We start from the raw sequence: 27752 nt of genomic DNA on the forward strand, positions 1-27752 counted from the left end.
TTGGGATTTGAGAACAAAATTTAAAATGAAAGACCACTGGACGATTTTCTCCAGCAACTTCTAGATGCCCCACTGAAGGCACTGAGAAGGGAACTTTAGAGATAGTCAAGGGTGGGGCTTTTGCGATGTGAATACCAAGAAAATGAGAGAAATATGGGAAGCGAGGATGTTTCCAAGGGAATCATGACAGTGGTGTACTCTGACATCTAAGAATTCGAATTAGAATAATGGATTTTGAGAAAGCATGGAGTCACTGGAATAGCGTCTACAAGAGATCAAAGAGCTGTTGTTTTTGGCATAATGGAAGAAGTAAGTTCGGATAGGGAACTGTCACTGAAAAGTGAGGGACTGGCTCCATGTATGTTGCTTGTTTTAATGAGTTTAAAGGTCTTGTTGATATAAACTTTTTCCATATGTTTAAATTTTTCCTTCAGATGACTATTTTTGGTTATTTGCTATGTTTTCTTTGTTTTTATTTTGTTCATATTTCACCTAGGAGGTATCCTATCTTTAAAATTCTTCAAGTAGTTATCTCTAATATTTTTATACTGAAAAGTCTATAGTAAAATATGTGTAATTCCCTTTTTTCTGAAACAATACTTTTTTTTTTTTTTTTTTTTTGAGTTTTTTTGTGTCTCTGTCACCCAGACCGGAGTGCAGTGGTGCGATCTTGGCTCACTGCAACCTCCACCTCCGGGGTTCAAGCAATTCTCCTGCCTCAGCCTCTCATGAAGCTGGGACTACAGGCACGTGCCACCATGCACAGCTAATTTTTGTGTTTTTAGTAGAAATGTGTTTCATCATGTTGGCCACTTGCCAAATACATCCTCCTCTCAGCCTTACACATAAACGACAACTTCTTGGGTTTTGTTAATAAAATTAGAAGACAGAATTATGTATTATACTTGGAAAATTCTTTCTTGCAGAGCATATATTATTTTTTTAAATTTTGTGATAAAATACTGAAGACATTCAAATCACACAAGGAAAGCATAAAACCAAAACTCAAGGACGTAACACTCAGTTTTTAAAATAAGTGCCATGTATTTAGGTTCCAGGAACCTCTTTCCAGCCTGAGGGAAACATCTTCCTGATTTATGTTGCCATTCTGATAGGTTTTTAACATTGTGACTATTCTCTCTTGAGATATATTTTTGGCTTTTACTTTCATTTTTTAAACTCCTTTACAATTCTTTGATCTTCTTATTCTGATTGATGTTAGCTTTCCATGACATCATATTGTACCATTATTTCCCCACATGGCCCTTCATTTGCCTCATCTTTCATTGAATGATGTAGATTTTCAAGTAAGTTTTTCAAAGGGTTCCTACGGAAAATATTTTCCAAGTCTTTGTATAGCTGAGAATTTTTTTGCCTTCCTACGTAAAGGAGAATTTGGCCAGATATATTATTCTTGGCTAACAACTGCTTTGTCTCCAAACTCTTTTCTTGCCTTTTGGTATTTTGTGTGCCAACAAAAACATCTGAAAGCAAACTGCTTTTTAATTGTTTTGTTGATAAGTGACTTTCTTCCTTGTGTCAATATTTTAGAATTTTTTAAATTGCAATTAAAATATTTTGCCACAACATGTTCAGTTATGATTTAGCGTAAAACAGGGTAAGCACTTTCAAGGCAGTTCTTTCTGAAGCTCAGAAGAGATTTACCCTTCAAAGCTCTATCGCATCTGTCCCATTTGTTCTGTGTGCTCCATCAGAAAAAACCCCATGTGTTGGCTCTGTGCTTTCTGGGCTTCACATCGATCATCCTCAAACACCCTCTATCATCTTTGGTTGGCTTTATTCTCCACATCACTGATTTGATTTTCTGCAACGATAATTCTGCTTCTCAGAACTTCCTACAGGGTTGGTGGGTTTGTCATTTTTTTAACTGAGGTATAACTAAAATATCATAATACACACAGAATTTAGATGTTCAGTTTGGAGAATGTTAACGATTATATAGCTTTAACTACTTTGCAAAAAAACTAAGATATATATATATATTTTTTTTTTGAGACGGAGTCTCGCTCTGTCGCCCAGGCTGGAGTTCAGTGGCGCGATCTCGGCTCACTACAAGCTCCGCCTCCCGGGTTCCCGCCATTCTCCTGCCTCAGCCTCCCGAGTAGCTGGGACTACAGGCGCCCGCCACCTCACCCGGCTAATTTTTTGTATTTTTAGTAGAGACGGGGTTTCACCATGTTAGCCAGGATGGTCTCGATCTCCTGACCTCGTGATCCGCCCGTCTCGGCCTCCCAAAGTGCTGGGATTACAGGCTTGAGCCACCGCGCCCGGCCAAAACTAAGATATTAAACATTTCTATCACCCCAGCAAATTCCCTCATGGCCTTTTCCTGTCAATTCCCCACATTCTTTCTTACAACATTTGGCAACCACTTTCTGATTTCTACCAATATCAGTTAGTTCTGTTGGTCTGTGAGTTTCATACATATGGAATCATGCAGTGTGTGCTCTTTAAGCCCACACACTGGCATATATTTACCCACATTTTGCATATATCAGTAGTGTGTTTTTTTACTGCTAAATAATATTTCATTATATGAATATACCTCAACTTGCTTATCCATCCTCCTGCTGATAGATGTTTCCAGTTTGGGGCTATTATAAATAAAACTGGTATAAACATCCTCTTATAACTCTTTCATTTATTTATTTATTTAGAGACAGGGTTTCACTCTGTCACCCAGACTGGAGGGCAGTGGCATGAACACGGCTCACTGCAGCCTCGACCTCCCAAGCTCAAGCGATCCTCCTGCCTCAGTCACCCAAGTAGCTGGGACTACAAGTGCATGCCACCACGCCTCGCTAAGTTTTGTATTTTTGGTAAAGACAGGGTTTTGCCATGTTGCCAAGGCTGATCTCTGAGCTCAAGCAATCCTCCTGTTGTGGCCTCCCAGAGTGCTGGGATTACAGGTATGAGCCACTGCATCTGGCCTCATGCAACTATTTCTGCAAATATGTATGTTTATTTCTCTAGGGTAAATACCCAAGAGTAAAACTGCTGGGTCATATGTAGATGTATATTTAACTTTATAAGAAACTCCCAAAACGTTCTCCAAAGTAGTTGTACCATCCACTCTCCTTCCAGCAGTGTATAAGAGTCTACGTACTTTTTAATCTGATTTTTTGTTTGTTTGTTTTCTTCCTTGATTTCTAAAATTTCTAGCACAATCTTTTCACAGTATCATGTTTTCCTGTACTCCAGGGATGATGGCAATTTTCTGAAATTTTCTTCTGGATCCTAAAGCAGATCATTTTCAGATATTTGTTCACACTCTTATTCTTTGTGATATCACTTTATCTTGTTTTGCTATATTTTTGTTAAATTTCATGTGGGTTTCTTCTACCTAATATTTCTGCAAGTCAAGATCTGTCTGCACTTGTTATAGACAGAGTGTGTGAATTGCTCTTGGACTTGCTGTTTATTCATAGTATGAGGTATAATAATCTTCTGAAGTTTACAAATTGAAGGGTAAATTGATACATAAAAGTCATGCTTAGGAAATAGTGGAGTAGAGGGTGACTATTGCAAAAAGGACTAGGTAAAAATGAAACATCATTCTCTGAGTAAATAAGCTAACAGGTCATATTTAATCAAACGTTTGGTCAATACACCAACCTCGCCCTTTCTCTTTTAAGTCAATCTTTATTTATTTGTGTCATGTGCCAGGCAGGCACTGTGCTAACCATTTTGCATGCATTTTAAAATTTAATTATCTAAACAGCTTGTAAGATAGACACAGTTGTAATTGCTAGTTACTATTGTTGCAGAAATCAGGAAATGAATCCTTGACTAACAACTGCTAGAAAATTAATTTTCTCAAGGTCTTACAGATAATAAGTGACAGCTAGAACTCGACTTGAACTTTATAGACCATCACTAAACAACCCAAAGTCAAGAAAGGAAAGCCATGTGATGAACTTAAACTATGGAGACCAAAATCCTAGAATATCTGAAAACAGTATCTGACTGATTTTTACGCGAATGCTAAATTTTTCATATTAACTGACTATAGTGTGTAACCAAAACTCTTGGCCATTTTTTTTCTTATCCCTTAAAGCTTTTTTGTGAAAGTAAAATCACTGACTTCCTCCTTTGACACCTGTGACTTTATGTAGAATTATCACAATCTTGATGATTTAAGGCTTAAATTAGAATTGTCAAAATCTTGATTACTTTGATTCCCGTAAAATTGGGAAAAACTTCTAATCTAATATATAGCTCTCTTAAAATACTAAAATCATTATGCCTATTGTGTTTTACCAATTAATTGCTTTGTAAAATGTCTCACTACAACAAACTGAGACTTGAGTTACCGCAGAAAGTTATAAAAACCACCAGTGTCAACATGCACATAGCCTGATGCTCTTAAATATGAGGAAGACAAAGGCATCAAGAACAGAAAACACGTTCTTGTGCCCCATACCCATTAAAAAAATTTTAATTCAGTCATTCAGTCATAAAAGAAGCCTCACAGAGGACACCTGGACATTTGGGCCTGACTCATACTTTCAAAGCGCGCAATGCTTGCACACTTCCAAGAAACACAACTAAAATGTGCTGTGGGGAAAGGAAACATCATGAATCCATCACTAATCCATATGCACTTAGAACGTCCCTCAGCCTAGTAGACAAGCAGGCTGCCTGTGGATATGGAGAGGTCTCATTTGGCTAAATATTGCTTAAAAGCAAAACCAATTCCTAACATACATCAGAATTCTCGATTCTGCCATAGACTGAATCTGTGCTCACTATGGCAAGGACAAAAAAATTTCTTTTGAGACAGTATTTGTAATGACACAGTTACTGAAAACTAAAAATATACAAATCCAAACCATTAAAATCTAGCCAGAAGAACAAAACAAAACGAAAGTCAAGGACTGTTTTTAAAATACCTCTGAAACACGTTAGAAGGAATTAATTATCCTTTATAGCCTAATCTTTGAATAATAAACAGGGATAACAGCTTTCAGGAGGTTAGTGTCATCAAAACTTCTCCCTTTGCATACATTTTCTTACTGCTTCTAACCCCTCTCTATTTTGTTAGATACTTATTATCAAGATATTTCTACTAGATAATAAAACTTCGTTTTTTTTTTTTTTTTTTTTTTTTTTTTTTTTTTTTTTTTTTTTTTTGAGACAGAGTCTTGCTCTGTCGCCCAGGCTGGAGTGTAGAGTCACAATCTTGGCTCACTGCAATCTCCGCCTCCCGGGTTCAAGCAATTCTCCTGCCTCAGCCTCCCGAGTAGCTGAGACTACAGGCACACACTGCCACACCTGGCTAATTTTTTGCGTTTTAGTAGAGACAAGGTTTCCCAGACTGGTCTTGAATTCCTGACCTCATAATCCACCCGCCTCAGCCTCCCAAAGTGCTGGGATTACAGACGTGAGCAACTGCGCCCAGCCCAAAACTACTTTTTTTTTTTTTTTTTTTAAAACAGAACAGTCACCCGCAAATTAGTCACATTAGAAAGTGACACAGTAATCAACCACTTTGCCATAGCTCCAAATGGTGAACTACTAACCTGTACCCAGCCCTATCTTGACTTCATGCTTCAGGACTTCTAGCACATTTAGAAAGCCACTGCTGAGCCTGTAGAGAGACGAGACGTCAGAACAAGGAGATCCATGTGGTTCCAATAAAAGACGAACACTAATAACAACGATGGTGATATCACTGAAAATTGCGCTTCCCAATATATCAGCTCTAATGTTGACACAAACATATTAGCCAAATCAGACCATCCAAGTCCTGGAGTAAACAGGATCATAAAAGAGCCTAATCCTTGGGCCAAGGTTAATCTCAGGTGGGCACAAAGCAGCAAGAGCCAGAAGGAAAAGCAGGGGATCATTTGTATGGGAAAAAAATGAAGAAATCAAACCTTGCAATTAATACAAAAGTCTTATCTGTCTTTAATATTTTCTAACCAATACATCCCTTTATGTTAGGAAGTAGAAATTATAAAGCATTACCTATTCTCTATGCCTGGAATAATTTGTTACCCTGAATGAGTAGTAACGTACAAGATCAAAAAAGGGGAGTACAACTGGAAAAAGGGGTGCAGCCTAAAGAGTCAGGACCTGACCAAATGCTGCCTCTGAAGACAGGGAAAGTAGGAGAGATGGTTCCTGGGCTGAATTTGGGACCTAGTGACCATGAGTTTAAGAGATGTGCCAGCTTCTTGTTTTTTTTGAGACAGAATCTCACTCTGTCACCCAGGCTGGAGTACAATGGCACAGTCTCGGCTCACTGCAACCTTCTCCTTCCAGGTAGGCTCAAGCAATTCTCCTACATCAGCCTCCTGAGTAGTTGGGATTACGGGTGCCCACCAGCAAGTCCCGCTAATTTCTGTACTTTAGTAGAGACAGGGTTTTGCCACGTTGGTCAGGCTGGTCTCAAACTCCTGACCTCAGGTGATCCTCCTACCTCGGCCTCCCAAAGTGCTGGGATTATGGACATGAGCCACCACACCCACCATGTGCTGCCTTTCTAAAGAGACAAAGGAAAACTAAGGTGATCCTTAGAATTCTAAAAAGTTGCAAAGGTCAAAGTGGTCTGCTGGAAGATGCACATAACTCTTAATTTCCAAAGCCCCGGTGCATACACAATAAATCTCTCAGTTGTTATAGAGAAAGAACAGCAGTGACCATTTAAACAGAAATGTGTCCTAAAGAAATTTAACTTCAAAACTCAATTTGCAAAGCTAGATTGTGCTTTAATTTAGAGGATATTAACACCTAATGGGTGTTAAATCCTTCCACTATCAAGTAACTAGACCATAATTATAGTCACTAAGCTGTACACAGACAAGATTCCCTGTAATGTGTCACTCCTTTAAGTCTGAAAACTCAGACCCTCTGGGGTCCCTAAAGCACTCCACAAATATGTCACTGTGGCTCTCAGCGCCCTTCTCATAATGACACTGACATATATCTTTGGAATTGCAAAGTCCCTAGATTTCCAACTGTGAACGCCTCTAGCTCTTTGCCTAGGAGCTTTCTCAGCTCTCTCCTGTGCTAGAGCCTGCTCTGCCCTTGTTTGGGGAAGGCCAGAAGTTCCAGGGAATGAATACGCTTCTCCCCTCCACCCAGGAGCCCTCAACAAGAACCCAAGCATTTGGGTATTACTATCACAGCCAGCTCCCTCACTTCCTGGGCAGGATAACTTCGAGTTCTGTTTTGGACACTGGTTCCCTGGGTTTTCTATTAAACAGAAGGATTAAACCCCGGGAGCCCACAGTGGTAACTTCCTTGATGATACGATCTTTACTGACTTCTTTCCCTTCCCTGTTTTACTTCCCTGAAGGTGTTTTCTGAGATCACCACCCACAAGCATGGGTTTTTAACCTTAGCATCCATGGACTGGCATCATGAGATCTATGATTTCCCTGAAATTAGATGCAACATTTGCAACATACATGGGCTTTTCTCCCCTGAAAATACAGGCTATGATTTATTTATTTTTCTGAGACAGAGTCTCACTCTGTCACCCAGGCTGGAGTGCGGGGGTGCAATCTTGGCTCACTGCAACCTCCGCCTCCCAGGTTCAAATGATTCTCTTGCCTCAGCCTCCTGAGGAGTTGGGATTACAGGCGCCTGCCACCACGCCCAGCTAATTTTTGTATGTTTAATACTGATGGGGTTTTGCTATGTTGGTCAGGTTGGTCTCGAACTCCTGACCTCAAGTGATCTGCCTGCCTCCACTTCCCAAAGTGCTAGGATTACAGACGTGAGCCACTGTGCACAGCCAATAACTTTCATTTTATTCATTTATGGATCCATCACCTTTCAAAAGGTTAAGAACCAGTTAATAAATAACACCTCTGTATTCTGGGGAATTATAATAGGACAAGGTCCTCCTGGGCTAGACTGTGTGGGCTGGCATTCTGTCAAGTCCAACAGGGTAACATACATCACAGTGTATTGACTTTGGTATTGCTGCATTTCCTTCTAACACTGCAGCACAAACAGAAATGGGAGTGACTACCCTCTTCCTGAATTTTCTGGCTGACATATGGGTTCCCTTCGGTACTTTCACTAGAAATTTTTTATGTTGTATTCCCTATTGTCCTTTTTTTGTACAAACTCAGATTTCAGAAGATACTGTGCTCTTCACATGTGTCCTCTGAGACAAATACCCTCTCATATCTCTCATGTGTTCTCTTTTACTAGTCAACAGCACGAGTAAATGTCTATCTATCTGGTTCCTGTCAAACACAGAATAGAGGAGAGATCCTGGAGGAATGACAGAGGAAACAAAGGCATTTGGCTGCTAATCTGCAACCCAACCATTCGTAATCTACCAAAAATCATTGTCTACTTACGATAAATTAGAATTGGGACAGTGTGCGATGGACGCTCCTCGTTCATGGAATACATTCAGTTCTTCTGCAGAGAGGTAGCAGCCGTGTGCCATCACTGTCTGGAGAGAAGAGTGCCCTACGTGGAGTTCACCGCTCACAAATGAGTAAGTGGGTGCTCACTCACAAGGTATTTGAGAGAGAGACCGAAGCTGTAGCTTGACTCTAGGCATCTTTACAAGAACATTTATGATGATCTATATGTACAAAGAGGCTGGGTACAAATTATACCTCAGAAAAGGCTTGTAAACACATTGTCTTACAAAAATCTCAGCAAATTTGTGGCGTTTACTTAGGTTCTTTTTGTTGATCTATAAAGTAATGAGGGTTTGGTCCAGGTGATCTTTAGCACAGAATATCCATCCAGATGGAAGGAAACATGATTTTCTCATCTCTACTTGAGAAGACTGTCAAGTTACTTTCTTTTCTAAGTTTCCATGGTGAGCGACTGGTAGGGTTGTGCTTGCTCCAATTTTAAAGCCTTTTAGAACTGAAAGTCCCTTCTCAGTATGTGGAAGCCGCTGTTCTTTATTTCTGCCCCTAGCTTCAATATAGGTACCAGTGACCTTGATATTTTCAACTAAATAAACTTTAACTCACCTATGTTTACATTTTCATAAAAACTAGGAAATTTAACATCTTCGAATCACTAATTCAGAAAGTAAAATTGACCCCAAGAAAGCAGGCACTGCACACATACGAGACCTCTCTAAATTTTTAATCTTGGTAGTATTTATTTGTAGATTTTCTTAAATAAGACTTTACTCTTTCAAAATTATCTCTCCCTCAGTACAAAACCTGTATCCAACTTGCTTTCTCCTTTGAGAGGCATGGTTCAGTGATTATAGAATTATTATTATTTTTTTGAGACAGAGTCTCGCTCTGTCGCCCAGGCTGGAGTGCAGTGGCGCGATCTCGGCTCACTGCAAGCTCCGCCTCCCGGGTTCACGCTATTCTCCTGCCTCAGTTTCCCTAGTAGACTACACATACCCGCCACCACGCCTGGCTATTTTTTTTGTATTTTTAGTAGAGATGAGGTTTCACCACGTTAGCCAGGATGGTCTCGATCTCCTGACCTTGTGATCTGCTCACCTTGCCCTCCCAAAGTGCTGGTATTAAAGGCATAAGCCACCATGCCTGGACCAGTGACTACAGAATTATTATTAAAATATAACTTTCCCAATCTCTGTGCAAATAAAATTAACATGCAAATGGAAGGTTAATTTATTAATCATATGGAAATATATGTAAAGAATGAAAATTATGGTGTAGCTTTTACATGATTTATGCAGAGTATTAACCTTTTAAATCAGTTATATTCATATCTCCATTCACATAGTCACTAAGAAATTATTTGCTACAGTAAACTCTCCACGTGGTTTGTACATTTCATTGAAGGCCAAGGCCAAGTAGTACATTATTGTAATGAGCTCTTTACACATATTAATTTTAATTATAGAAGTAATGCATACTCATTTTTTAAAAGCACTCTCAGAGTATTTAAAAATAAAAAGCAGAAAGTTCTTCTGCTTTGTCCCTCAGGGTCATTTTTAATACTTAATGTATGTCTTTCAGACAGTTTTTTTCTAAGTAAGCATGCATCTATACATATGTACATACACATCAAATAATATTATACAAACATTCTTCCTTGTAAGCCTGTATACCTCTTTCTTTGTGAATGCTGGATAAAATCCTATGTATGCTCTGTAATTTAATTCCCCACCAATAACAATTTTTAAACCTTAATATATAATTAGCATCCCTATTCATATTACTTACAGAGTGAATTCTTAGAAATACATCTGCTGACTCAAAGAAATGCATGTTTACATTCTAATAGATACTGTTAAAATGTCCTTGGACCAAATGACATTCCCATCTTCAATGAAGCCTTTAGATTTAACTAACTAAGATGAAACTTCGGGCCCATTTTTAACTACACACACGCGCGCACACACACACACACACACACACACACACACACACACATACACACAGACTCTGGGCTTTACTCTAGTTTAAGAAATGCATGCATATATACCCCACAGATATATAAACCTTCTGTGTATCCACAAAAATTAAAAATTTAAAAAGTTTTTTAAAAGAAACGTATTCATATAAGAAATCTGAAGACTACTACTGAGATTTTAAAATTTAGATAATGCCCTCCTTTAAACAGATTATGTCATGATATAAAACTTACCTTAGTTGTCAAAAGATTGTTTTTATCATACACATCTGTGTAGTTTTTATAATTGGGGTGTAAGTTTTTCACAGCTTCAACTTCATCACGAGTTTCACTTATATGGCTCTACAAGAAAAGAATAATGTTTTCATTTTTCTTCTGTAAAATACCATTAGAAATTACACTTCCTATCTCAAAATGGTGTGAATGGTTTTCTACTTGCATATTTAAGGGACCACATAGAAAGGCAATGAAGATTGCATGCACATTTTATTAGAAACAATTATATACATCACAGATAATATAATGTATATGACAAAGAAACTGAATATCATGTAGTGTATGTGTGTGAGTGAGTGTGGGTGTGTATGTGTATGTGTAATCTCAAGACAAATTTTTCCAACAAAGTCTTTCCAAATTCTAACCTACAGCTAGAACAAATATGAAGTCCTCCTTGTAGATAGTCAGGAGCCTAGCAACCTGCCTCTTCTGGAGCTCACCTTCTTTTTGTTCTGTTTTGAGATAGGGTCTGGCTCTGTCGCCCATGCTGGAGCGCAGTGGCACAATCTCCGCTCACTGCAACCTCTGCCTCCCAGGTTCAAGTGAGTCTCCTGTCTTAGCCTCCCAAGTAGCTGGCATTACAGGCACGTGTCACCACACCTGGCTAATTTTGTATTTTTAGCAGAGATGGGGTTTTACCATGTTGGCCAGCCTGGTCTCAAACTCCTGACCTAAAGTAATCTGCCGACCTCAGCTTCCCAAAGTGCTGGGATTACAGACATGAGCCATTATCCCTGGCCATGCTGGCCATTTAAGAAAAGAGCCCAGTGTTCATAAAAAAGCGGACAGTGGGGTTCACTTATATGTGCCCCCACACTGAAAAAGGCCCCTAAGACCCTTTTGTAGGGCACCACAAAACCCAAGAGGGCATAATTAATACTTCCAATAATGGCAATGCCGTTTCTCTCTTTCCACAAGGTAGAACATGGATAACTAAATTTTTAAAAGAAAAAAATAGCAGCGTTCTGAAAACAGGTGTTTTACCCAGACAATGAACTCCATCCCTGGCCTTGAGGAAATCCCAGACCACTGATGAAATGTGTGGACAGCAATAGAAGATAGGCCAACCTGATGATTCGAATCATTTGGATAAATGTGAGTAAATGTGCATACATTCACATGCATCTGTCTGGCAAGGATAAACTTGATTTTGTTGTGTGTTCTTCTCATCTTATTTTTCATGTATTTCTAAATGTTCATTGTATTTTATTTTGTCAGCGACAGAAGTATTTTGTTTGCAAAGCAGAAACATCAGGTAAGTTTTGAATTTTATCTCCAGGAGAGAAATGTGTGGGACTGAATTAAAAATTCAAATATTATAGGCTGCAAAAAATAATAATAATAGGGAAGGTGAGAGCAGTTAATGGTTCCTAAGAAAATAGATTTGGGAAACAAAAACCAAAGAAACACCAATCTATAAATGGTAAAGAATGAATGTGTTGTCTCTGCCCTGATCTGACCTTTCTTATAAGACCATCAACTCCTAAGAGGAGAAATTTTAGTACAGTATGTAATTAAGCTTGGATGGGAGAAGGGGAACTCTCAATTTTAACCCAGATATAAGCTTTAAAAAGTGTTTTATTCCTAAATTGCAACAACTTAATGACAAAGTAAGGTACACTTTTTTGTTCTGATTTTAAATTAAGAAACTCAGAACAAAAGGGGTTTTAGATGCTATTTTGTAAGGTGGAAATTAGGTTATTTTGGTTTTTCAAATAATAGCTGGTTTCTCTAAGAATGAAGGTACAGAACACGCTGAGAAAGTATCAAGTAAAAGAGAAGTAGGAAATAAATGCATTAAATGTATCTTATGGAGAATAGATAACAGTCTGTTATTGATCTTGCCATTACTTATAAAGATTTTCTTGTCTTTAGAAGACTGATCAGAAAACTTTGAGGGTATAAGGAACTTCGGGTTTCTTATCTGCAAAAGCAGAGAATTGGATTAGGTGATATCTACAGAGGTCCTTTCTCTCCTGTTATGCTGTAACTCTAGGAGATCTCAGTTGAAGAATTAGAGATTACTCAGTAAAAGAACTATAGATTATTGGAGATGATGATTTAAGGGTGCTAAGAAATCTTGCAGGTCTGCATAGAGGCATAAAGAGAAGAAGAATACCCACCTGAATGTGCAAATCACGGGTTTTAGCAATGCTGCCGAGTTCACCCATCAAAGTCTCAGAGCAGGAGAGGGAAAAACGCGGTGTCACTATGGGCTTCACTCTAGAATACTGGAGATAATTAAAAACAATTGATACCTCTTCCTTATGCCATATACCAAAATTAACTCAAGATGGATTAAAGACTTAAATGTTAAAACGAAAACTATAAAAACCCTAAAAGGGCCAGGCATGGTGGTTCACACCTGTAATCTCAGCACTTTGAGAGGCAAAGGCAGGCGGATCACCTGAGGTCGGGAGTTCGAGACCAGTCTGACCAACATGGGGAAACCCTGTCTCTACCAAAAAATACAAAATTAGCTGGGCGTGGTGGCGCAAGCCTGTAATTCCAGCTACTCAGGAGGCTAAGGCAAGTGAATTGTTTGAACCTGGAAGGCGGAGGTTGTAGTGAGCCGAGATCGCGCCATTGCACTCCAGTCTAGGCAACAAGAGAGAGACTCGGTCTCAAAAAAAAAAAAAAAAGAAAGAAAGAAAGAAAGAAAAAAAACCTTGGAAGACAACCTAGGCAATACCATTTAGGACATAGGCATGGGAAAATATTTCATGACAAAGATACCAAAAGCAATTGCAAGAAAATCAAAAATTGATAAATGGGATGTAATTAAACTAAAGAGTTTCTGCACAGCAAGTGAAACCGCCAACAGAGTAAACAGACAACCAACAGAATGGGAGAGAGGTTTTGCAAACTATGCATCTGACAAAAGTCTAATATCCATCATCTATAAGGAACTTAGACAAATTTATGAGAAAAAAAACCCAATTAAAAAGTGGGCAAAGCACATGAACAGACACTTTTCACTGTTTCTCATATGATTGATGCAGCCAACAATCATGTGAAAAAAAAAGCTCAACATCACTGATAATTAGAGAAATGCAAATCAAAACTGCAATAAGATACCATCTCATACCAGTCAGAATGGCTATTATTAAAAAGTCAAAAAAATAGCAGATGCTGGTGAGGTTGTGGAGAAAAAGAAATGCTTATAGACTGTTGGTAGGAGTGTAAATTAATTCAACCATTGTGAAAGACAATGTGGTGATTCCACAAAGACCTAGAGACAGAAATACCATTTAACCCAACAATCTCATTACTGGGTATATACCCAAAGGGAAATAAATCATTCTGTTATAAAGACACATGCACACATATGCTCACTGTAGCACTGTTCACAATAGCAAAGGCATGGAATCAACCTAAATGCCCATCAATGATAGACTGAATAAAGAAAATGTGGTACACATACACCATGGAATACTATGCAGCCATAAAAAGAGAATGAGATCATGCCCTTTGCAGGGACATGGATGAAGCTGAACGCCATGATTCTTAGCAAACTAATGCAGGAAGGGAAAGTCAAATACTGCATGTTCTCACTTATAAGTGGGAGCTAAATGATGAGAACACATGGGCCCATAGAGGGGAACAACAAACAGTGAGGCCTATCGGAGGGTGGAGGATGGAAGGAGGGAGAGCATCAGGAAAAATAACTAATGGGTAGTAGGCTTAATACTTGGGTGACGAAATAATCTGCACAACAAACCCCCGTGACACACATTTACTTTTGTAAACAAACCTGCACATGTACCCCTGAACTTAAAAGATTTTTTTTAAAAAAGGAAACTATGGATATCATGAATGTGAAGGGTACCCCAAAATGTGTATCATACAGCAAGATGATTTTATGTCTTCATTTTGGGGAGCAGTCCCCCATTCTAACAGTCGGTGGAAGTACTGGGTTTCATGATAACAGCTCAAAGTGGAGAATAAAGGAGGGTATATTCTTCAGCACCCAATTTCAACAAAAGATCCTATCCCAAATGACAGATGCTCCTCTGCCGCTACATTAAGGCTCCGATGAAGGCTAGACTGGGTAGTCTTTATGAAGAGAAGTGGAGGCTGAAGTTTTAAGAGTGCTGGGGAGACTAAAAGTGAAGTGATAGCCTATCCCCTTTTGGGAATACATCTTGTGCAGGTGTGCTGGTTACAGCCTTCCTGAGAACTATTCAGTTGTTGGATTGGCTCTGGTGCCACCTGAGGCGAGTAGCCAGACAGGAGAGAAGGACTCATAGAGGGGTGGTGAGGATAAGGATCTACAAAGTTTCATCTAAATCTCCCAAGGTTAGATGGAAAGAAATTTTGAGATTTCTTATGATTTCCAATCAGGCCTCAAAAGATGACCAAGGAAGGGTCAGGCTTGCCAATCTAAGAGATCGCTTGATGGAGCCACATGCAGCCTGTTGGGGTGGAGGCAGGAAATAGCATCGTCTCCATAGGCTCACCAACAAACACCAGGGGACCACAATGGGGGGTGCCTGCTGCATGCCTGCAGCCCATGTGAGGTGTCACGCACATGGGGACCAAGAGAGCCAGTGGCAGGGGCATCAGGACTGGACACTGCCTGTGTTGCAGAGCAGGCCAAGGGCACAAGTGGCCAGAGCCAATGTTGAGGTAGCCACCAAGCATTCCCCAACTTCCAGGTGCCACCAGTCAGCCCATGCCCATCAAGCCCTCTCCCTGCTTGCCAGAAACCAATCCTGTGAAATCAGAAGATCCCAGAGGAGGGTAAGGAAAACCACTGAAGAAGGGAAACCTACCCTGAGACGGTAACTCGAACCTGGGTAGTGACTGAGATTGTCCTAATAAAAATCGGATCAACTAAAAGCTTAGTGAACTTAAGATGAAGTTTACCTGCCTGACAAAATTTAGTTTTTCTGTTGCATGTAGGCATGGGTTTGGGAGCCAAGAAAAGTACACACAAGTTTAAGAGTAAAGCAAGCTTGATGTTTGCACATATGTGAATGGTGTCTAAACAAATCCACTAAAATCGTTAATATTTCATGATTTTAAAATTTATTTAAAACAAAACACAGAAAGCTAGGTACACAGCTGCCCCCCAGAAAGCAAAAAATGTCTGACCTCTGTTTCTGTAAGTTGACTTTTTTTTAGATTTCACAAACAAGTGATACCATGCAGTATTGCCTTTCTGTGGCTAACTTATTTCACTTATTGTAATGGGCTGTAGGTTCATCCACGTTGTCACAAATGGCAGGATTTCCTTCCTGTTTATGGTTGAATAATATTCCATTGTGTTTGTCTATAGACATACCCACTGCATTTTCTTTATTTACCTGTCTACGGACACTTAAGTTGTTTCCAGAGCTTGGCTATTCTGAATGATGCTGCAATGAACATAGAGGTACAGATATCTTTTCAAGATGCTTATTTTGCATCTTTTGGATATACACCCAAAAGTGGGATAGCATGCTGACTTATGTGGGTCAAAAGTGGGATTGGATATACACCTGAAAGTGGGATTACTGGCTTATGGGGGTCACCGTGTTAGCCAAAGATGATGGTCAAAGGGTAGAAATTTTCAGTTATAGCATGAACAAGTTCTGAGGATCTAGTGTACAGTGTGTGTGGGAATAGATGTGTTAATAAATTTTATTCTAATAATCATTAAACAGTGTATAAATATATCTAAATCATCACATTGTACACCTTGAGTGGATACAATTTTTATTTGTCAATTAAATATTTTAAGATAATTTTTTAAAAACGTCTGACTTCACTGAGCTGACAGTGACAGTCCACAGTGACACATCAGCTCTAGGTAAATACTTCTTTATGCATGGGATAAGTCAATTGTACACAGACTAATCACTATCAAGCAACTTTATGAATCCTACAGCTAATGCAAAGGCAATCTAAAAGCGAGCTCTAAACAAAGTTACTCACGTTCTTTTGAAGCATTTCTGACACAAATCTGAAATAAAGCAACAAATGGGTTAGAAAACTTGAGCATTTTCTTTTTTTCTTTTCTTTTTCTTTTTTTTTTTCAGACAGAGTCTGGCTTTGTCACCCAGGGTGGAGTGTAGTGGCGCGATCTTGGCTCACTTCAAGCTCTGCCTCCTGGGTTCACGCCATTCTCCTGCCTCAGCCTCCCGAGTAGCTGGGACTACAGGCGCCCGCCACCACGCCCGGCTAATTTTTTGTATTTTTAGTAGAGACGGGGTTTCACCGTGTTAGCCAGGATGGTCTCGATCTCCTGACCTTGTGATCCGCCTGCCTCGGCCTCCCAAAGTGCTAGGATTACAGGTGTGAGCCACTGCAACCGGCCATTTTCAAATAAACATCTTAAAAAGGTAAAAATATGATTCTTACATATCCTGATTTTCATGCAAACATTTCTAATGCTGCACATGTTCCACCACTACTAATTAAAGATTAACAAGTAGTAATTACTCTGCTTTTTTACTTGCAGCCAGAGATGGAGTGCAAAATCACAGGGAAATGTAATCTTATCATCTAGCATCAGTTGGGCTGTTCTCAAATATTCCCACAGCACTCAAGCTGTTCTACTAGCTCAAGCTCTGTTTGGAGAAATGTTGCAATATATTGTGCTCTATGGATGTTAGAGTCATGAAGTCCTATGCACCTGGAGGCTTTCAGAAGCCATGAAGCTCTTTACTTCAAATTCTCCTAAAGTGAAAGCTACTTGTTCCCACAATATCACCATTTATTTCCAAGGGCAGAGTTATCTTGGGGATGAACATTGGAGTAATGCAGAAGGAATAGTCAAGAGGTGGTTGCGAGGTGCGTGGGGAATGGGATGGTAGTGATCCCACCAGTTTGCCTGCAGGGATGGTGGCAACTGTAAAGACATTGAAATGGCTCCTTCTGCCCTGGTTAGGCAGCTGCAGTTTTCTGCCTTCTGGCATTTCTTTGTTTCAGAACAAAATGAGAATTAAGGTTTACTATCACCACAAAAATGGATTAATAGATGAGCTGGGCTAGGCCAAGGCTAAAGAAAGGTGGGTACTTCCTCCTCTCTGTGAGCATATAAGCAGCCCCTCTGCCCCCTTTTCAGAGGACACTTTTAAGGGGAAAGAGGTCTGGGGAACAGAAAAAAGCTGAACTTCTAAAACTTGCGTCAGAATACGTTTGGTCTTGGGAAAGATTTATATCTAAAGCATTTTCTTCTGTATCTCTTAGATGTTGAACAGAATAAAATTACATTTTGGCCAGGTGCAGTGGCTCACGCCTGTAACCTTAGCACTTTGGGAGGCTGAAGCAGGCGGCTCACTTGAGGTCAGGAGTTCGAGGCCAGCCTGGCCAACGCAGCAAAACCTCATCTCTACTAAAAACATAAAAATTAGCCAGGCATGGTGGCAGGGGCCTGTAATCCCAGTTACTAGGGAGGCTGAGGCATGATAATCATTTGAACCCGGGAGGGGAAGGCTGTGGTGAGCAGAGACTGTGCCACTACACTCCAGCCTGGGTGACAGGAGACTCCATCTTGGAAAAAAAAAAAAAAAGAATACGATACAATTTCTTGCCAAATCCTTAAGGTACTATAGAAAAGCCATTTTAAAATATAAGAAAAGTATTTATATGGTCAGTAGAATCTCCCAATGTTATATGAAAAAGAACATAATGAAAATTCATAATCTCAAGCCATAGTATGACCAATAACCAAAAGTAATTTAATGAGCAGGCCATATGTACTTAAAAGCAAATCCAATCTACAGGAGAAACCCTGATCTATAATAAAGGGTAAGGAGAGAGTAAATTATTTACTTCATTTTACAAGAGGATTTACCCTGCGACTCCTATAGCAAGTTCCTGGAGGCTTTAAATATAATTTGTTACACAAAAATAATACTGACATGCAAGTTGGACAAACCCATACACTGACCTTGGCAAATGGAAAGAATGCCTCAGTGCATTAATTCATCTTTCAACTTTAATTCGACGGAGTGTGTTAATACATCTTGAGCTTCTCAGGCCTTTTTGGTTTTGGCTTCAATGATGCGTGATTAAGGGAGAAAAGTGAGGGGAAGAATACTAGAAGCATCAAGAGAAGCTCTACTGTACCACAGGAGAAAATCACAGAGAGCTGGAGTCTCTGCAGATATGCTCACAGCTATTTATTCTGTACAAAATCTTTTTCTAAAAAAATCTAATCACTTTCTACTCAACTCTTCTCTAAAGTGGATGTGAACTAGAAAACACAAATGAACACAAACACAATCTCACCCACATACTCCTATTGTTAAAAACTATTTCTATCGAAGTATAATTTACATACCATGAAATTCACCTGTAAGTGCACAAATGCATGATGTTTACTAGATTTATTTTACAACCACCATCATAATCAAGATTTTGAACATTCTCATCACCCCAGTTAGATTCCTTGGGCTCATTTAGTTAATAGTTATTCCTACTTCCAGCCCCAGGCAATCGCTGGTGTTCTGTCTCTATGAATTTGCATTTTCTATATATTTCATATAAATGGAATCATATAATATGTGGCCTTTTGTGTTTGATTTCTTTGTCTTAGCACAGTGTTTTTAAAAATCACCCATGTTGTAGTATGCATCAGTACTTCATTCCTTTTTATGGCTGAATATTACTCCATTGTATACAACATTTTGTTTATCCATTCACCAGTTATAAACATTTTGGTTGTTGGCTGGGTGCAGTGGCTCACGCCTGTAATCCCAGCACTTTGGGAGACTGAGGTGGCAGATCACAAGGTCAGGAGGCCAAGACCATCCTGGCTAACATGGTGAAAGCCCGTTTCTACTAAAAATACAAAAAAATTAGCTGGGTGTGGTGGCGGGCGCCTGCAGTCCCAGCTACTCGGGAGGCTGAGGCAGGAGAATGGCGTGAACCTGGGAGGCGGAGCTCGCGTCACTGCACTCCAGCCTGGGCGACAGAGCGAGACTCCGTCTCAAAAAAAAAAAAAAAAATTGGTTGTTTCCACTATTTGGTGCAAGACTAGTTCCCATATGGCCTTGGTGACCCAGTTTTTCCCCTTTTCTTACTTGTAGTTATCAGAATAACTGTAGAATGTGCTGGAAATGCAACCACCCTGAGATATGGAGAAATTGGTCAGAACAGCCTGGGCTCTGTTCCCATTCCTCCTAGAACAGGATGTTTTGCAATGTTTCAGCTCAGTGAGTCCAGTTTCATCTGGGTACAAAACCACAGGTAGAGCATGCTCGCAGGGTCCCTCAGCTACGATGTGATGTGGGGCATGCACATATGAGACTGCTGAGCAACTTTCCTGAGCCGCGGAGGATCAGTTCACCTAGGCTTCTGCTGTTGTCCCTTGCTACCTATCTGTGCATAATAAACTTGCTTCACTTAACTTGTTATATAAGTGTGCTACCTCACTGGACTCATGCAAGCAGTGTGCAGTATTGGTGAGGTGTTTGGAATCCTCCCCCGGGACTAACATCTGTATTCAGTGAACTGCTCCCCATTTGTCTTCTATAAATAATGACACTACGAACATTTACCTGCAAGTCTTTATGTGGAAACATGTTTTCATTTCCCTTGCACATCTTTACCTTTTATGAGTCTATCTGCATATGGTACCCTGTTCTTTGAGGTGGAAATCTTCCCAAAGTAGGCTGTCCACGACCTCTGGGAATCCAGCTCAATGTCCAGCAGCAGCAGAGTGGGCCTTGTTCCCTCCCATGGTCTCTCTGTAGCCTGTGTCACCACAGAACATGCTCAGAGCCTTTATTACAGGCAGTAGAGTGAGGCCCTACTCCCTGTGAGCACAGATGTGGAACCAAAGCAGAAACGGGAACCACACCTTCCCCCTGTATGCCTGCGCTTCAGCTTGCAGAGATGTTCTTTCAGGTCACCTTTGTGGAGAGGGGATATTCTAGCTCCCTACATTAGCATATTATGGCCATTCCAGCATACATCCAGAACAACTTTCCTGTTCCCAAGGCAGGACGAAATAGCAGTGAAGGATGCATATACCATCTTGAGAAAACAATAAAAGATACACAATTATGGTAACTTGTGGTGGTTTCATTACAAAAAAAAAATTTTCTTTGTACCTTTTTGTGCTTCTCTAAGTTCTGTACCATGGAAACATATATTACTTTGGTATCTTTTTAAAAAATCCTTTTGTAGTGAAAGTCTCATTAACCTGTAAATATAACTCATTTTTCCTAACTTCTTATATAATATTTTATTTCATAAGTAATTCTTCACTTCCATCATTTTTAAATTAACATATGCTATAGCAAGTATTCTTGCATACCCTCTATTTCTCTTTTATTCTCTTTATTTACATTGAATATGGGGTGAGATCTGTATCATGATAGAAAGAACTTTGAGCCGGGCGCGGTGGCTCACGCCTGTAATCCCAGTACTTTGAGTGGCTGAGGCGGGTGGATCACCTGAGATCAGGAGTTCGAGACCAGCCTGGCCAACCTGGTGAAACCCCGTCTCTACTAAAAATACAGAAATTAGTTGGGTGTGGTGGTGCATGCCTGTAGTCCCAGCTACTCGGGAGGGTAAGGCAGGAGAATCTCTTGAACACAGGAGGCAGAGGTTTCAGTGAGCTGAGATCGCGCCATTGCACTCCAGCCTGGGTGACAGAGTGAGACTCTGTCTCAAAAAAAAAAAAAAAAGAAAAGAAAAGAAAAGAAAAAAAGGAACTTTGAATTTAGAGTCATAGGCCCTGGTTGTGAATTCTGGCTCCACTACTTAAAAGCTGTATGACTGTGAGCAAGCCTCTTAGCCTATGTCAGACTCAGTTTCCTTATCATAAAAGACAGATGCTTCATGGAGATTTCTATAAGGATCAAGTGTGGCACTACAAAGGAAAGCTCTTTGTAAATCATTAATGATTATCAAGTGTTTGATCAAATTCACTGTAGGCTAGCTGACTCATTGCATTAAACAAAGCATTCTGAGTATGTGCACATCCCAAATGGGTGATAACAGTATCCTGTTTCCTTTTCCCATCTATAACTCCCATCAGTGCAGCACAAGAACTAACCTGTAAGAAAAATCAAGACAAATAGGCTTTTTACCTCTCGGTTTCCTTGATCGATTCCTCAGTGGTCTCCTTGTATTCTGGAAAAGTGTCATTCAAATCCATGCAAACTTTGCCCACAAATGCCCGCTGTCCAAATTTATCTGTAAAGCATACACAAAAAGAATATGAAGGTATGTTTGTTTCTGAAACAGTACTTTTTCTAAGCTTTTAACAATCAGTTTTAAATCAAAATCATTATGGAAAACATGAATGAAAATGTAAAAGAACATCCACCATCACACCACTTAAGAACAATAACCACCACAAACTCCCCACTATATTCAGTAAACAGTAAAAGTTTTTCTATTCATCACTTTAACCCACTACCTCCCCCATCCCCATTCTCAGGCTGTCAGGTGGGTTTTTTTTGTTTGTTTTGTTTGTTTGTTTGTTTGTTTTGTTTTTGAGACAGAGTCTCACTCACTCTGTCATCAGGTTGGAGTGCAGTGGCGCGATCTCAGCTCACTGCAACCTCCAACTCCCTGGGTCAAGCGATTCTCCTGCCTCAGCCTCCTGAGTAGCTGGGATTACAGGCACGCGTCACCACGCCCAGCTAATTTTTTTATTTTTAGTAGAGACAGGGTTTCACCATGTTGGACAGGATGGTTCAATCTCCTGACCTCATGATCCACCCACCTTGGCCTCCCAAAGTGCTGAGATTACAGCAAGAAAGTTGAGGCTACATGGGACAATGGTAATTGTTTTTACAGTGTCTCCATCTCTGTCATAAAGAGATTTTCAAAAACCTTTCTGCCTCTCTCCTTACCCTGTAATTCATTTTAATAACTGGCCATTAGATTAATCTTCCTTAAAAGACCACTTTCATCACATCACTCACACCTAGACTCAGAACCTGTTTGGGGTCTTTGGTGCGTATTTGAGCTCTTCCACAATCTGAGCCCTCCCATCCCACCTTCTTCTCCCACCGCCCCCAGGTGATGAATCCACTCCTCCCATTAAACTACTGTGGTCCTTGCATCCACTATTGACACTCCTGTTCCCATACCTGTGTCCACGTCATTTCCCCTATCCAGAAGACAGTTTGTCCTCTCCTCATCTTGTCTTTACTTCAAAGCCCAGTTTAAAGGCCTCTTTCATAAAGTCTTCCTAGATGTCCTAGTTCTGGGTTTTCTTTGCCTTCTCTGAAAACTGTACTATCTATTTTCAGAGTCACCCATTAGGTCTTCTGCATAAGCAAACAGTGGCATCAGTGAATCAGCCAACAGTATTTACTGAGCATCGGCTATGTGCCAGGCACTGTGCTGGTTGCAAGTTTTGGACTCATCAACCTAAATCTGGAATCAGCTCTTCTTACTAGCTGTGCAACCCTGGGCATGTTACTGACCCTCTACGAGCATCAGTCTAACCATCTGTAACATGAAGACGTCAGTAATCACCTCAGAAGGCTGTTTGCTGCTGAACTAATCCTTACAGAGTGCTTTGCACAACACTAGACGTCTAGTAACAGCACCATAGAGGTTACTAAGGTTGGTAATCAATGTGTGTAGGTATTCTGTCTGGCTCCTCAAGGGCAGAGACTATTTTTTATCTCATTGTGTTCCCAGCATCTAGCACAGTGCCCTGACTCTAGTCAACAGCTCTACCAACAGCCACCATGTATCTGCTGAGGTAAGAAACTATTACCACAGCTAGAATTAGTAAAGTTTCCCTAAAAAGCCCTAAATTAATACACAAAATTCAGACTCATATAAGTCATTCTATAACCAAAAATTGTAAGTAAATAATCAGAGTACTTAGAAAATAGAAAACACTCTATGATACAGTTTTCTATTTTCTAAGTACTTCAGAAAATTTTCTAAGGGCCACAGTGACACACAGACACTTAATTAGTTGCAAAAGAATGTAATGCTCATGTTCTAGCAATTAAAAGGCAGATCTGCCCACAAGGACATGTAAGTTGTTTGCCACGATGGTCTGGCTGTCTTTGCTTGATGTGCCCATAAATCATGCTTTCACTTGCTCACCTGTAATTTCAGCAAGGAGCAGAGATGAGTCAGTGTGAAGTGTTCCAAAGTAACAAGCTGTGGTTGTTCCATTCTTTAGTGTTCTCCTCTAAAAATAAATCACAAAAACCATGAATCACGTGTGCTCAGAAAAGTCACATGATACATCCAGAGGAAAACAGAATTTCAGTTTTTAATTTTAAAATGTTTTTATTTGAAGGTATGCCATCTTGAGGTAGAGTAGTTAGGTAAATGGCAAAAAGTATTTATATTTCAAAAGTTAGCTGGAAGAGAAGCTGATACTTCTGATATTTTCTGGATTCACACAGTTCTGTGCTTCAGAATTCATTAAAATGTGATACTAATGAATTCCTTCTTTCTTAGGATTGCTTAAGGATATCCAAATTTTATTGCATCTGGGAGTACATAAATAAGATTTTTCTTCTACTACAGAATAAAAATATTCAGCCAGACTTTTAGCTCAACCTGCAAGGTTGATCACATATACCTCCTTTCCTTCGCAAATTACAACTAACATAACAGTAAAGGAGTACAAACGTTATTAACCCACAAGAAGAACATGAGGGGAGAGGCATGAGCAGAGAAAATATTTCATCATCTTCTCAGAAGACAAAAAACATGGAGAAGAACCTGGAAGCAACTTGGAAAGAAGGAGAGAAGTGTGTGGGTTTTAGCAGGGGATTGGGTGGAAGTTTGTGTGGGTATGATTGAACACTGGCAGGAACCTTGTTGAAATCAGCCAACCACCCTTAACCTCTTCCTTGTAGGAGAGATTTACTCTTTATAGAACCTGGATAGTATTTAGAGGTTACAAGCCCCAAAAGAGAAGGTAAAGCAGAGGTTTAAGTGAAAATCTGGCCAACCTCAAGGGCACTCAGTCATTTTTCTCAGAATACCACACGTGCTACTCCCACAGCTCCTGGCAGGAGACTAGAGGATTCTTTTCTAGAGAAAATGAATGGCTCTAAAAGAAAGACGTCTTCACAATGACATTTGGGACCCAAATTCACTGCCTTCACTACTCATCCTATAATGAAGTTAACATCAACAAGTGCTACCTCCACCCAGATATTCCCATCAGCACCTTACAGCATCACAGTATGAATGTATGTCCAGGGTTTGATAGGCATTGGAGGGAATCTATTATCAAAAAGATAAGGAGGGGGAGAAAGAATCTGTAAAAAAATCTTAGAGGAAACATAATCTATAAGGTCAGAAGAAAACTCTGTTAAAAGAAAACAACTATGACTCACATCCTCAAAGAAATAAAAGACACTATTGCACCCACAAAACAAGAACAGAATGCTATGAAAATCAGAGAGCAGGAGCTCTCCAAAAGTAAAAATATTATAAATGAAATGTGGAAGCCAGTAGGAGGGTTGTAGGATAAATTACAAGAGAATTGCTTAGGAAAAGGAAAAGATGAAAATCAAAGGGGGGAACATAAGAAAATTAGGCTCAATCTAGGCCGTCTGACATTTAGAATAAGAAATCTAAATTTTTTTTTAATAAATGGAAGGGACAAAAATATGACAAATAATACTCATCTCCAAAATTAAAATCCTCATAGAATTATCAGCATGGGGAATAAAAAGAGAACCCAAAGTAAGGCATATAATTTTGACATATTAAGTCCATAAGTATAGAAAAGATGCTAAAAACTCCAGGAAAAAAAAAAAAAAACTGGTCACAGATAAATGACAGGCCTCACAAAGACACTGGATTTCTCACTAACAATGCTGGAAGCAGAACAATGCCTTCATATTCAACTCATATATATCATTCCGTAACCAAAAATCCTAAGTAAATAATCAAAGTACTTAGAAAATAAAAAACACTCTATTATATAGTTTTCTATTTTCTAAGTACTTTAGAAAATTTTCTAAGGGCCACAGTGACACACAGACACTTAACTACTTGCAAAAAAATGCAATGCTCATGTTCTAGCAATTCAAAAGGAGGTCTTCCCACAAGTACATATAAGTTGTTTGTCACAACAGGAGTTATTTTTTAACATACAATTTTATACCCCGATAAATTATCAATCAAGTGTGAAGGTAGCATAGAAATATGATTAAGTACCGAATGACTTGAAAATGTTGCTCTCCATGAACTCTTTCTTAGGAAGTTTTTAGAAACTGTCTTTTAGTAAAACATGAAAGTAATCCAAAGAAAAGTAATTCCTGGATCCAGGGAGTGGGCATTAAACGCAGGAAAGAGGCAAAGAGAATACCAAGATTACCATAGTGCCAGAGAGAATGCTGACCAGAAACAAAAGAATGGGAGGAGGTGAGAAGATCCTCAAGAAAGAAAATGGAACTGATATTGCCTGACCTGTCTGAGCACTTGGAAAAAGGACTAGTGGATTGAGTACTTTGGGGCATATCTTTAGCAGAAGCTTTTAAAGTGCAGAGGAAAACCCTCCAGATGGTGGCTCTTGCTGATGTTTTGCCTGTGATTAGCTATGTGACCTTGAGAAAGTTGCTTACATTCCATGTTTCCTCCTTTGTGAAAAAAGAGAGTTTTCTTGACTAGTACAGACAACAGAAGATCAAGTGTCTGCAGGATTGAAATAGTTTGGAGTTAGGATAATAGAAAGGAACATGCCGTTCCTTGGACAGTAGCCTCTAACAAGATTCAGTGTGTTGCATTTTGTTGTTGTTGTTATTTTAGGTTTTGTTTTTTGAGACAGGGTCTTGCTCTGGAGTGCAGTGGTGCCGTCACACATCACAGCTCACCGTAACTTTGAATTCTTGGGCTCGAGAGAGGCTTCCACCTCAGCCTCCCAAGTAGCTGGGACTACAGATGCATGCCACCATGCCTAGCTATTTGTTTTAAAGACAAGCCCTTGCTATGTTACCCAGGCTGGTCTTGAATTCATGACCCCAAGTGATCCTCCTGCCCTCAGACTCCCAAAGTTGTTAGAATTACAGGCATGAGCCACCGCACCTGGCCCAGTCAATTGTTTTAAAAAAGCAAACGAGAACTCAGCAACATTGGTTAGTCCCCGAAGTCAAAAGAATTTGGAAACCTGTAAATTTTTCCAAATATTAAGACAATTTTCATATAAAACAAAAAGATACGGCTACCAGTAGAGGATGTTTAGAACTTGTCGGTTACAGACAAGGATGAATGCTCCACCACAAATCCAGGTGAAACGCCAATACCATGACAAAGGCATCAAAGTTAATCTCCAGCAACTAGAAAAGTGTATTGGTTCTAGGAGGTGCTTAGTAAACATCTACTGAATGAACACCTGAGGAAGCAGAATTACTAAAACAACAAGAGACATAAAATGAACGAAACTTAGCATACTTCGACGAATAGGACAGGATGTCGTATCCTGGAAAGAGGAACAGGTTATTATAAATAGTAAGAGTGAATTCATGATTTACAAAATTGGCCCATACCATTTCCTAAGAATGTAGTATGAAAGAAAAGTTTAGAGACATGAAAATAGAACAGAAGTCTCAACATTTTTCTAATAGTAATTATCAAAAGAAAGAATATATTGAAGAGAGGAATATACTCTGAAAGAGAGAGACAGAAGGAGAAATAACAGAATTGCTAGTAACAGAAGGAAGGCAGGCGTTCTCTTATTGAAAGAACTATGTATTAAAGAGAATGAACTGAAGAATTAAACTGAGAATGAATTGAGATGATCAACAATTATAATTTCAAAATATCAGGAATGATGTCAGCACATTGGATGCTGATAAATAATTTCAAATAGAATTCTCTACAGCTAAGGCATTGTTCAAGAGTCAAAAAAAAAAAAAAAGTAAAGCCATTTTTGATAATTCTAGGTTTTAGAATATTTATCACCCACCTGATTGGAAAGAATTGTCAGAGGATATATTCCAACAAAAATGAATGAAGACAGGGATCCAAGTTGCAAAATAAAAAGCAAAGTTCATTGTTAAATTATAATTATAATTATTATTGAGACGGAGTCTTGCTCTGTTACCCAGGCTGGAGTGCAATGGCACACCTTGGCTCACTGCAACCTCCACCTCCTGCGTTCAAGCAATTCTCCTGCCTCAGCCTCCTGAGTAGCTGGGATTACAGGCACCCACCATCATGCCTGGCTAATTTTTGTATTTTTA

General features: G+C 39.5%; 1 protein-coding gene across 3 annotated transcripts in view; it reads right to left on the reverse strand.

Moving 5' to 3' along the window:
• The window catches only part of GDA (guanine deaminase), a 121742-nt gene that overhangs the window by 17891 nt on the left and 76099 nt on the right, over positions 1–27752 (reverse strand). For 2 of the 3 annotated variants that reach the window (XM_011947035.1, XM_011947036.1), the window contains exons 4-10: positions 23647–23734; positions 21657–21762; positions 16546–16573; positions 12750–12857; positions 10585–10692; positions 8343–8440; positions 5544–5611 (exon numbers count right to left, since the gene is read on the reverse strand). In XM_011947035.1, the coding sequence (XP_011802425.1) occupies positions 5544–5611; positions 8343–8440; positions 10585–10692; positions 12750–12857; positions 16546–16573; positions 21657–21762; positions 23647–23734 (604 nt within the window). The remainder of the gene's footprint in view (positions 1–5543; positions 5612–8342; positions 8441–10584; positions 10693–12749; positions 12858–16545; positions 16574–21656; positions 21763–23646; positions 23735–27752) is intronic. The other variant, XM_011947037.1, reaches the window with a different exon arrangement.

This window comes from Colobus angolensis, unplaced genomic scaffold, assembly GCF_000951035.1.
Source record: "Colobus angolensis palliatus isolate OR3802 unplaced genomic scaffold, Cang.pa_1.0 Scaffold257, whole genome shotgun sequence".
NCBI classification, from domain to species: Eukaryota; Metazoa; Chordata; class Mammalia; order Primates; family Cercopithecidae; genus Colobus; species Colobus angolensis.